Raw genomic sequence first — 12,768 nt, 5'->3', positions numbered from 1 at the left:
TCGACTATTTACCTTTCAACTTTAACCCATTAAAGGAGAAGAAAGTCATAATTTTTTTGGATCCGCCCCTGTGTGTAATTATTAATGATTATGGAAGTGTATTTTGAAGCCTAGAAAGAAAAGTCTGTAAACTAAAAGAAAGAGATGAGTAACCTTACCCATCCATATTCATTTCGTTAAGAATTGTGTAAGGATTCCTTCAAAAAATAAAAAGAATTGTGCAAGGAAATTCCAAATTTTGACGATTTAAGTTGGGTCAATTGACCTCGTTATTACGGAGTATCAATGTATATACTGATATACATATATCTTCCTCTACTTATAAGTACTCTATAATTTGCCCACAGTGTGGAGAAGCTCCGGAGACAATTACCCACATGGTACTCCAGTGTGTGGGCAGCAGAACGCTATGACGAATGTCACCACTTCGTCTAGAAGCACAGGAAGGGGCACGCAACTTCTTTGTGTGGTGTGAGGAGTATGCAAAGCTATGTAAAGTGGATCGTATGTGGGAGATAGCTATGATGGTGGTATGGCAGGCCTGGAATATGCGGAATAAATGGGTTTTTGAAAAAAGAAAGGAAGATCTTGGGAGGGTGTGCTCGAAGATGCTGACTTACTTAGGGGAGTTCGAGGCAGCAACAGTAAGAGGACAACACCAGTTAGAGAGAGGAGCTGTACCTAACGCAACATGGAAACCCCCACAAAGCACTTTGTATAAACTGAATACTGATGCAGCTGTGCCAAAGGTGGGAGCAATCGGGTTGGGGATGATTGTAAGGGATGGAATTGGTGACGTGATGATGAGTGGGGGACGAAACATAGAAGGGAATATGGGTGCCCTGCAGGCGGAGGCTGAAGGTGTTCGCTTTGGGATGAAACTTGCTTTTGAAGCAGGACTACGGTCTATAGAGATGGAGTCAGATTGCTCTTTGCTGATTGATATGCTCCAGGGAAAGAGGAAAGAAGTCACGGCTGCACAGGTGGTAGTCAATGACATTGTTAGTTTAGCAAGTTCTTTTGATAATTGTATTTTCAGCTTTGCTAGACGTACCTGTAATGTAGTAGCTCACTCCATAGCTAAGGCAGCCCTTCACTTTGAAGAGCCCTTGGTATTCATGGAGGAATGTCCACCAAACCTTTATCATCTTGTTCTTGCGGACAAGACGCTTCTTTGATTAATACAAGCTACGCATTTCATGTCAAAAAAAAAATATAATTTGCTTAGATGGGCCATCTTTGCCTTAATAGAATGACCAGTAAATCTCAAACTTTGGTCACCCTTCTTAATAAAACCTTATACTCTCTCCGTCTCATACAGTGTCGGGGCTATAATCACGTCATAATAATAGACCCTGTGCAATTTCTCAAAATAGGACCCTCAATTCATTACTTTAATAATATAAAAAAAATCAACTTTTATCAAACGAAAAACCATCTCTTACATAAATTTGTCGAAATGATAAACATAACAAAAAAAGAAAACATTAATGAAATCACTTAAAAAGATTAGGGGAGGAATGAATCAAATTTAATTGAAGGATTTGGTTTGGGGAACATTGAACGACAACCGAAGGAAAGAAATTGGAGCATTGTAATCTCCGAAAATGCTAAAAACCATAACTGGATGAAATTTCAAAAAAAAGAAATAATAATAATAATAAAAAAAGTACAGCTCTAAAAGTAAGCAAAATAAATTTCATTGTAAGGAGAATCAAACCCAATACCCGTGGTTTGTAAGCCATGACCTTAACCAATACTACAACTTAGTTTTTATGTACATTAGGGAGACTATTTTTACTATATACCAAATTAAAATTTAGGGGCCCTGTCCCGTTGCTCACCCCGCGCTGCCCCAGAACAGGGCCTGGTCCCATCATTATCGTCCTGTTTGACCAAAAACTCGAATTTTAAGAAAAGTAGAATATAGTACATGAAAAAGTGGAATAAAGTACACGTGAAAGAGAATATAGTACGTAGGAAAGTGAAATATAGTACATGGGTGGGGTTTTCAATTCATTTTTAATTAATACAGTACATTAAAAAGTGGGAACCTTAGTATCCAAAATTAGAAACATGACTATAATTTTGGAACGCCAGATTTAGAAAATATGACAATAATTTTGGGACGGAGGGAGTAGTTCGCAATTAAGTAATATAATGTTGGTACTTTGTAGTACGACTGTACGAGTCGGTAGGTTCATCATTAAGTTCAAGTCCGATTTAAAAAGTGGAGATTACAAGTGTCTATTGTCCCGTAATACTTACTCCGTAGTTTAGTAAATACATACGGAGTAGTCCAATAGTTTTATGATTGGTGCAAGGTCTATTAAGATTTGGGATTGCGTTCACAGAGAAATTACTAATTAAACCAAAACTTGGAGTACAAGGCAAGAAAAGTTTAAAGTTTGGTAATTGTAATCCATAGCTTACCCGGCCCGGCCCGGCCCGGCCATAAATCTGAAATCTGAGTTGTGTATAAATACTCCGTATTAAATGTCCCTTGGCAGTAGGCATCCCTGCTATCTTATTATATTACTGTACATTATTACGTAGTTGTATATTCTCATAAGTGATAAGACCATAACATAAGGTCCAAATTAGGTTGATGGTGATTATCCCTTTTTTGAGCGTTTGGTTCGGAAATGCGTTTCTCTTGTATTGCAAGATTCTAATGCCTAATGGAGATGCGCAAGAGAGAAACGCATTTTCGTTTTCGTTTTCGTTTTCGAACCTAACATTCAAGAGTTTAAGGGATTCAAATTGTTCCAGGAGGATCACGATTCACGTACACCTTACGCTTATTAATTTCTTTGGAGTTTGGTCTAATTCATATCATGATTCATGACACTACGTTAATCTTTGGTTTGTTTTTTGTTATCTAATGAGTAATGTCATGACAGAAAACTTATCTCGACTTGTTGTATGGCTTGTATCTGGACTCTGGAGCAGTACAACCTGATGCGGAGATGCTTCTTCTTGTTCATACAGAGATGCCTCTTTTTGTTCATACAGATTACAGAGATGCTTCTTCTTGTTCATACAATCGTGCCGCGTGCCAAAGTGAGTTACTGTTACTCCTTGATCTACTTACATAGAGTAATTAAATAATAATTAAGCTATTGGCATTATATATTTACCCTGCTTATAAGTTATAACCATGCGTCCATGAATAGTACGTACATTGCTACGTAAACTTACAAAGAAACCGTAAATATGTCGTTCAACATTTTCCATCGGATTTAAACAGACGATTGCAACCCAATTACACCTGCAAAATGGTTTGAGCATACAGCAACACTATATATCAGCCTTGTAAATTGTAATCATAGGACAGGGGGCATTTCTTGAATTTCTTGCCTAAAATTCAAGCTTCTAAGCAACCATATCCACGTCGAAAGAATGCCCCAAAATTAAATAAAAAGGAGGGACTGGTCAGAAATTAAATCAAGGCAGAAGATCAAACAAGAGTAGCTCAGATAGAGAATTACCGCATCCTACTCTAGCACCAGCATTCCCTGTTGTCTTGCTGAGTTCATGCCCACCTGTTGTATCAGGAAAATAGTTATAAAAGACTAGGATAGTACAAGCAAACCGCAAATAAGCCACAAAATTAATATAGATATTCGCCTGTAAACTTTGAAAATAAGGTATACCATGAAACCAGGGCCTCAACAACTAATTATTTTCTTGAAGAAAATACTTGAATTTCTTGCTATTAGACCCACATGACACAGGTCACACTGGAGGCACAATGACCTCAATTACATCAACTCATTCAATCTGCAACGATAATTAGATAGGTGTAGTAACATGATTACAGTTATTGTTATGCTACCAGTCAAAATTAAAGAAGCTGTTAAGAAGATTTTGAAAGAAATTCTTTCCATAATCTCACATGACCAAACAAACATTATCAAACAGTCTCGTACGTTCTCCCCTGTTAGTTAAAACTTAAAAGGCAACGACTTCTACTCTTTTGAGTCTTTATACCACTATAAAACATAGTAAAATCTGTTAAAGTTTACTCATAAAAACAAAAGCACCATTTGATTTATCTGTTAGGACTTAGGAACTTAGGATCAACAAGTCACATTTTAATTCATATCATTGATTTTTCAAAACAATAAAACATAAACTTGGTGCATGATAATCCAAATGGAAGTTAAAATACAAAGGACATGAGAAACTTGGTATATAACTGAGATAATGAAAATTCTTCATGTCCATGGAAGAGAAATCAATAAAATAAATATCCTACACGTCGATAATTGCTTTGAGCTTATATCTTTGGGGGCAGGGGGGGGGGGGGGGGGGGAGTTCCATTTATATTCAACTTTCAACCGGATACACCAAGATTAATAATAAGTCAAGACCCCGTTACAAGCATAACTTGAACAAAACACTTCCATGTTCAAGCACGAAAAAATATTGGAACACCTTATAAATATATGTTGCAGAAGGAAGGTCACAGACATTAATAATTCGGGAAAAACAGTTAAAGCACATCAGGAAAGAAAGTCACAATCAAAGAAAAAGACGTAGGTATCAAACAACATTCAACATAACTTAAGAGTTAAGACTAGCTAACCTCTTCCAAGATCATCTGGATCAGCATGCACCACAACAGCCCTTCCAAGAATTGAGTGTTGCCCACTTAGTGGTATCTACAATACCAAAGACAACTAGGTTATGTGAAAAGTCTCTTTAACACTTGGAAAATGAAAATCAACTAGTAGAAACATAATTATAAGGCCAACATTAATCAACTTAACAACTGATAAGTAGAAACAAAATATGGTTTATACACCCGGGTGCACAATGCTCACTGTGCACCCTATTTTTAAAAGAACATATAGTTCAAATGCAAAGAACATATCATTCATATTCATATAACATATACTAAATGAACATATAGTTCAAATCCATAGTACATATATTGCAAATATTTCATTTGTATATGTACATTGAAATCATTCTTCATGTTCTTTAGATACTCAACAAATGTTCTTCAGGGTGCACCACGAGCACTGTGCACCCGGGTGTATAATCCAAATTGCGCCGTACTCGTTAGTCTCCATATCTCCGATCAGTCCAAAAAACTTACTGATTCAACTAGTGCTTAAATAAGAACAGGAACCAGTTCTAAATTATAATTTTGTACAATCTTACCTGGAAGTCACTAATGGAAATCTCAGCAACCCCTAAAAACCACAATAACAGGATCATATCAAATTATTAACAAAGAAATCTAATTTTGCTATAAATATTCATCATAACACAATAAAAGAAATAAAGGAATCCGAATTACCATCACTGCCAGCAACAATGTTTCCCAGGTCACCCGCATGTCGTTCTGCATCAGATGGTGCTCCATGATCCTTCTTCATTGGATTAAAATGAGGCCCTTTTCCCAGTAAAATAAACAAATTAATTAATCAAGCATCAAACCCCAATTAAAAATACACTAATTAATCAAATTGATTGAATTGAACTACAAAAACCCATAATAAAATTTAATCCAACAACCCCTAACAAAAAGGCAGTAATCAAACTAAAAATGAAAAAAGTAACCAAGCATCATAAACCCCGAAAAAATAATTAAGATTAAAACTAAAAACTAAAAACACAGAGACTATAAGATTGATTACCAGTGGAGTTGCAACCATTAGTGGTATCACCAAGAGCATGAATATGGAAGCCATGGCGGCCAGGTGTAAGCCCAGTGATTCTTCCATTTACATGTGTTATCCCTGCATTTTTGAATTGCTGAAAAAATGAAAATTGAGCAACAAATTGAGCAATGCAGAAATGGAGGAGAGAGAAAAATAGACAAACCGGTGGGGTGTTGGATGAAGTGAAGAGAGCCTTTGATGTCATTATTGACGCCGGAGATGACAGCCACTCCTTTCAAACTGCCGCCCATTGTCGTAGTTGTCGAGGTTGTGATTTACTTGATCGGAAATGGATAGAATTTGCATTTATTTTTTATTTTTAAATTTATTTTGTGTGGCAAAATTGTCAAAAAGTACCTTCTTTTTGCCTCTCTTTGTGAGCTAGTACCTTATATTTTCAGTTTTGTCAAATAGTACCTTGAATTAAAAACTTGTTTTAAAAATGGTACCTTGTTGCAATATTCCGGCCAAAATCACAATTTTCCGGCCATTGAATTCGGCAGTTGCCACAATTTTAGAGGGAAAGCATCGCGTGTTTACACGCGCTCATCGTCTTACCAAATTCAAAGTATTTCCAGCTGCTTTCCCTAAAAAATAAATGAGTGTAAATCTAAAATTCTTGTCTAATGTTGTTGTTCTGCTGTTCTTAGAAGAAGTTAACATAGGCGCGTGATTTGGCTAGGTTTGTTACACACGCTCAATTTTTTTGAGGGAAGGTTGAATTAATGGCCGGAAAATTGTGATTTTGGCCGGAATGTTGCAACAAGTTACCATTTTTAAAACAAATTTTTAAATCAAGGTACTATTTGGAAAACTGAAAATATAAGGTACTAGTTCACAACGTGAGGCAAAAAGAAGGTACTTTTTGACAATTTTGCCGAAAACCTTTCGTTTTCTTTGGAACTTACGTGTATAAGTATTTTGGTGAGATAGTGGTTCGACCTTTGGTCTAAATGTAATTATTGACATCAACATGATCGGAAATTTTAAGTTTTAAGTTAGAAAAATTGTCTTGACCCTTTTTGATACAGAATTGCTTAATTGCCTTAAAATGGGATCTCTAAGAACTTAGTTCTTCTCTCAAATAATGTTTCTAACAAAAGCATGGATTATATCCAACTAAAATGAGCCAAAGTGGCCCTGTTTTGGTTATGAAAGTAAGAAAGTGTAGCTCACGATTTGTTGTTTCTGACTCTGTTGTGGACTTCTGGGTTCTTCCCCCAGTTTATGTACTATGTCTATACCCCTTTTGGTTTACAAATGTGGTTTAACACAACTGAAAGAAGCTCTTGAAAATAAATAAAAATAAAAATATAGAGGAATAAAAGACACCCAAAACTCTAAAAGGAACTGAGGAAATGGACTGCACTGACTCGGCTTGACAAAGCCAATTAACTTGCGAGTGCATATAGATTGCACTTGGCTTCACAAAAAGCATATAAATTCCAGCTGATATCTAACATTCCAAGCTTCCCTTGAGAATAATAACATGTAAAATGACAAAGAAATCAACCACGTTATGGCTGAGCTTACAACTTCCGCAATGTATTAATAATAGTCTCAACTCTAACATATCATCCAAAAGACGACATAACTAATTCAGCTATGGCTAAGGATGGCTTCAACCTATCCCAAAAGAATCATGTAATTCTAATACGATTGTTTTTGCTAATTTATTACAGTTCCAGCAAAATTTTAAAGCTTTAATTCCATAAAAAGATAAAACAACATTCTTTGCTTGCTGAGCCCTGAAACCAGCAATCAGAGTTGTGAATATTAAGGTTCACTATTAGAGCTGCATCACACCTTGTCTCTGATCTACAATCCAATTTTCTTCTCAAACTTGTTAATTTGGTTCAGGAAAATCCATGTCATCTGAAAGTAGATCACACTCAAAGAGTTAGTTTACGTGCTTCAGGAAATGAACAGAAAGGCTACTTTGGAGGGGAAAAATGAAGGTTACAAAATTGGGTTTTGACACAAGCAAGAAAAATTCAAAATCGCTACTAATATTCTTCGGTGTGCCCAAGACACCGTTTTTTACTCATTTTCAAATGAGCAAAGGTAATGAGCAGAAAAATAGCCTACCCGGAATATAATGGACATGATCATCACAGGATTGGAAGGTAGAGGTGGTAAGACCATCTCTACTATCCGTGATTCTCAGATGGGTGTGAAAATATAATCAGAAAAGTGGGGGTGGGAACGCAAGCATAAACTACCAAAAAAAATACTTGCAAGCATACAATCCAATATACAGCGAAACAAATAGAGAAGAGAGGAAGGGAGTATACCATGACGTGTGGGGCAATTCTAACACAGTAGACAGGAAATCCAGTGTAGAATTTCAAGGGGCCACCAGCTTTCAATGTTTTCATTGTACAGTCCAACGAACCAGTATATGGATACTTCCCAGTAGCATCAGGCTGCATTTTCTGTATTTGTGTTTTCACATAATCAAATGGTAGACTGCAAGCAGCAGCGAAGAATCCAGAAACAGCACTAGCACCTGTGTGGCAGGGGAAAATATGGTTCAGATTCACACCAAGTAAAAAAAGGTCCGTATGATAATATGAAGGTTCATGCTTAGAAATTTTGCACCACCAACTCAAACTGACAAAGTACTCAAAGGCACTTCAATAGCTGAGAAGTTTTGTTTGTCTTTTAGGCAGAGGAGTTTGAAGAATGTGTACCTAAGTCCCATAAATTTACTAATTGATATGTTCTGAGTAGTACATAATGTTGTTTAAGTTTCTATAGGAGGTTTATTTCATGAGAGATGATATATACAATCATAACACGATGGCTGGAATTGAGTATTTCAACGTAAACTGAACTGCATGTATTTGGTTGGTAAAGAATACAATCAAGATATGGATGACAAAAAGAACACAATTAGCTATATAGCAGGGATATCAATCACCGCATTCATGTTATAGAAAGAAAACAAAAGTTATAACTTGGGCCCACTGGCCTATAGAAACACAGGGGAAGTTTCCCTAGCAAAACTGCATGGTAGGAAGAACCTTATCTCACAAATATATACTTCGTACAAAGTATAATAAATATTTGTTTGACACCAGTATATAGCGCACAAAAGAAGACAAATGCAGTTCCCTATCAGTAAGCAAAAAGTGTTATTTTAAAAGTTGACAAGAAATACTTTTTACCATATAATACTTCTTCCATTCCAAACCAAAATCAAATTTAGCAATAAACTTTCTCAGTACATCAATGTCTCATTGTAGAGCATGAAACATGACACAGAGTAAGAGTAGAAGAAAAGGGATTGAATGAATGATGAGATTTTAACTTCTCTACTATATTGTTCAGCAACATAACGGTGACAGTGTAATCATGTCAAGAACAAATCCACAATATTGAGAATTCACTACACCTAAATAAATGAAATTGACATTTAGCCAAAAGATAATGTAAAAAAGGACATTTTAGAATTATATAGATAACTCATAATTACAGAGCTAACAGATATGATGAACCTGGAAATGAGACTCATTAAATTGAAGGGAGTGTATGAAAGATATTATACAAAGTATTCTTGGTCTGAAGGCTCTTAAATAACATCTTAACAAAGTAACCACAAAATCATAGGCCAGATTTAGAGCTAGTCGTTAATATATAAGATTCCAGCAACGAGATAGAGAAGTCGGATCTTAAACCTCAACTCTATAAGCATCTTATCGATAAACAGGTAAAGAAAGCAATCAGTTGAGCATGTAAATATGCTAATAACCGTACATTCTTACCTACAATAGTAGCACCTTCACCAAGGCCGACGTTATCCCTGAAGAACTCCACAGATTGATCATAAGAGGCAAGCATACCCATGTTCAATGCCATAGCTCTTACAACTGTTGGACCTGCACCTTTCCAGAGTGACAAAACTCCCTCGTCAGAAACAATTCTGTAAAGAGCATGGAATGCATTCTTGTAGTGTCTTCGTTGAGCAGCTGGCAAAGTAGCATCAGCTTGCATACGAATGAGTGCAAGATCAGCAGGACTACCAACAGATGCTCCAATAGCACCAGCAGTTAATCCACAAAGAGCCTTTTGGTACAAAGGCAAAGGCTTCCCATCATTGGCAGCTATAGCTTTGTTCGTCAATATCCTGAAGACAGTAGAAAACTAATAATTAGAAATTACTTCGTATTTAGTAGATGGAACAGCATTTCTTCAAATCATAACTAACTTGATGTATAACACACTCAATAAGTTGCTCTTAAAGAGCATACTATCTTCGCATCATGCACTGTATCAATCAGTACATGAAAATGCAACACCAACTCTTTTTCAAGAATAAAGATCGTAAAATAGATTTTGACACACATGCACTAAGCACTATCAACCAAATCACCATAAAAAAGATGATAAAATCAAGGAAGTGTGGCTGATCAGAGGAGATACATGCAATAACACATGGTTCTTATGAACAAAAATAGGATTGTAAAAAAAGAAGAAAGCCAACTGATGACAGAATTGACTACACGTCAACCAGAAATCATTCTTACTTGAAAGACCCAAGTCTTGCTGTTGTATATGTGGCTTGCCTAAGCAACCCAGCAGACAAACCCTGCACCAAAAAAAGAGTCCATATGAGATAGATGACACAGAAACGCCAAAAATTACAATAGCTGAACGAATTATTCCAAATAAAATCCCCAAGTTATCACATCCAACATTGCAAATGCCTCAACAAAGTAGCAATCATCATATGATAACATGTATAATTCCATGATTAAACTATGTCCAATTACAGTGCCGGAGAATCAAGCTCTCTTAAGCATTAAAAGCGACCAACAAACCAACGATGTAGTGGAAAAAAAGACCTAAACTAACCACATCCAAAACTGCAATTCACTCAACATGCTAACAATCATCATATGTAACATGCCAATTTCTATGATTACCCCATTTCCTATTATAACATCATTAAACCAAGATTCCTAAGCTTCAAAAGTGAAAAGAGATCAACAAACCAACAATTCAGTGCAGGAAACCATATCCAACATTGCAAATCACTCAACAAGCTAACAATCGTCATGTATAACATATCCGTTTCTATGATTAGTCGATTTCCATTGTAACGCCTGCTAACCAGGCTTCTTCAGCTTTGAAAAGGAAATGAACCCAACAACCAGCAATGCAGTGCAGAAAAGCACCTAATCAAATCATATTCAACATTACAAATCACTTTAACATGTCTATTTCTACGATTAATCCGTTTTCGATCATATCACCAGCAAGCCAAGCTTTCTCGGCTTCAAAAGAGAAATGAGATCGACAAAGCAACAATGCAGTGCAGAAAAATGACAAATCAAACATCAGTTCGAACTTTTGCGCACATATTAGATAGCAGATCTACCCAGATTCAGATTTGTAAAGAACAGCAAACAAGAAATTGGCAGAAAGAAAGAAGAAAGCACGAAACAAACCTTGTAGAAGGTACCAATACCCTCGTTTGCAAGCATGTTCTTGGTCACCTGAACAGCTGATCCCTGACCCAATTGAATTCTCACCTACCCATTTCATAAAATCAACCAAAAACGTCAAATACAACCGCAAAACACAGGATTTCAGCTAAAAAATAATACCCAATTCATAAAATCAACCAAAAACATCAAATACAACCCCGGATCAAATAATTTCATCTTAAAACAAAATCCCAAAAATCAAAGTAGAGAAAAAATGAGACCTTTATCATATCGATGGGTTGAATGACACAGGTAGCGAGCATACCGGAGGCACCGCCATTAACGAAGGGTTTAACGGTGGGCCAAACTCCGGCAGGCTTAGCGGCGGTCTGATCTGCCATTGTGGTTATCTCTTACTCTTTCTCTCTCCTAAAGACGATATAATCAGAAAAAGAGAGATCTAAAGAGAGAGAGACAGATTCAGTCAATCGAAGAGAGAGAAAATGGGGGGTTTTCTCCCACTTATAAAAGAGTGGGAAATTGTTGGAGAGCTTTGGGAGGCTCGCTAAATGAGTTATGAGTATGACGTTGCGTTTTCTGCAAGCGCAAGAGGTTTTTTGGCAGAGTTTTTTGCGAAATTGCAAATACAGTAGTTGGCATGCTACGCATTGCCTAGCTACCACCCAACCTTTTATTTTTATTTTTAGGGGCCGTTTGGTTGGAGAAGGGGAAAGGGAAAGGGAAAGAGAATGAGAATGGGAATCAAGGAGAATGGAATGAAAACCCTTTGTTTAAGAATGTTGTTTGATTTGTCCATTCTTCTCCCCTCTCTCTCTCCTGAGTAAGTAAGATTATAAATAATAAATAATTATTTATTATTTATTACTAATTATTCATTATTGATTATTAATTATTATTTATTATTTAATATTCATTATTTATTATTAATTATTTATTATTCATTGTTTATATTTATTATTTATTATTTATTATTAATTACTAATTATAAAGTATTAATAATTAATTATTAATTATTAATTACTCACTCCGTTCCTAAATGATGTATCCATTTGGAAAAGGGTGGTGTTTTTAAAAAAATTGGAATCTTAACTTGTATTGGTATAAGTGTAATGATTGGGTGTAAGAAAAATGATTGTATGTAAGAGATTATAATAAAAAAAGAAGAGAGAAAATAATGAAGAAATAAGGTAAGAGAGATGAGTGATAATGATGGGTGATAAAGGAGGTGAGAGAGTGAGTATATGGGGAAGGAAAAAGAATTAAATAATAGGGGTGGAGAAATTTAGGTGTGGAATCTTTAGGTATTTTGGTAATTAGATAGAAAGGTAAGGGTATTTTAGGATATGTATGTCCAAAAATATAAACGGATACAACAAAAAGGAACGCTTAAAATGAAAACGAATACATCATTTAGGAACGGAGGGAGTACTAATTATTAATTACTAATTATTAATTATTAATTACTAATTATTATTTATTAATTACTAATTATTATTTATTATTTATTAATTACTAATTACTAATTACTAATTACTAATTACTAATTACTAATTATTAATTATTTATTTATTATTATTATTATTATTTATTATTTATAGAGAGTGGTCAAGGGAAAGGGAATGGCAAACCTTGGGGGGTGG

General features: G+C 35.5%; 3 protein-coding genes across 7 annotated transcripts; 1 reads left to right on the top strand and 2 right to left on the bottom strand.

The window, feature by feature from the left end:
• Positions 1-216: 216 nt before the first annotated feature.
• On the bottom strand, positions 217-5,998 carry LOC110788044 (superoxide dismutase [Cu-Zn] 2). 5 transcript variants are annotated; one of them, XR_002533230.2, is made up of 9 exons: positions 5,839-5,998; positions 5,652-5,753; positions 5,312-5,407; positions 5,173-5,204; positions 4,592-4,667; positions 3,492-3,545; positions 3,184-3,271; positions 1,055-3,089; positions 217-975 (listed from the first exon to the last, which is right to left on the bottom strand). XR_002533230.2 is itself a non-coding variant. In XM_021992684.2 (7 exons), the coding sequence occupies exons 1-7, from the start codon at positions 5,924-5,926 to the stop codon at positions 3,243-3,245; spliced, it is 477 nt and encodes a 158-aa protein (XP_021848376.1). In that variant the 5' UTR covers positions 5,927-5,998; the 3' UTR covers positions 3,104-3,242. The 5 variants fall into 5 exon arrangements, 1 of the variants encoding a protein (XP_021848376.1); XR_002533229.2 differs by having other exon boundaries at positions 1,055-3,086; XR_008930287.1 differs by having other exon boundaries at positions 3,202-3,271.
• LOC130469609 (uncharacterized) lies at positions 417-3,098 on the top strand. Its single transcript, XM_056838992.1, has 2 exons — positions 417-1,112; positions 2,904-3,098. Exons 1-2 carry the CDS (start codon positions 417-419, stop codon positions 3,096-3,098), a joined length of 891 nt encoding a protein of 296 aa, XP_056694970.1.
• Positions 5,999-7,172: 1,174 nt separating the features above from the next.
• LOC110788046 (mitochondrial dicarboxylate/tricarboxylate transporter DTC) lies at positions 7,173-11,766 on the bottom strand. The gene is made up of 6 exons (XM_056840074.1): positions 11,389-11,766; positions 11,129-11,212; positions 10,205-10,266; positions 9,443-9,804; positions 7,970-8,184; positions 7,173-7,550 (listed from the first exon to the last, which is right to left on the bottom strand). The coding sequence occupies exons 1-6, from the start codon at positions 11,506-11,508 to the stop codon at positions 7,494-7,496; spliced, it is 900 nt and encodes a 299-aa protein (XP_056696052.1). The 5' UTR covers positions 11,509-11,766; the 3' UTR covers positions 7,173-7,493.
• Between the last annotated feature and the right edge of the window lie 1,002 nt (positions 11,767-12,768).

This window comes from Spinacia oleracea, chromosome 3 (assembly GCF_020520425.1).
Source record: "Spinacia oleracea cultivar Varoflay chromosome 3, BTI_SOV_V1, whole genome shotgun sequence".
NCBI classification, from domain to species: domain Eukaryota; kingdom Viridiplantae; phylum Streptophyta; class Magnoliopsida; order Caryophyllales; family Amaranthaceae; genus Spinacia; species Spinacia oleracea.
Note: the sequence above shows the minus strand (reverse complement) of the source record. Positions and strands in the feature narration are given on the sequence as shown.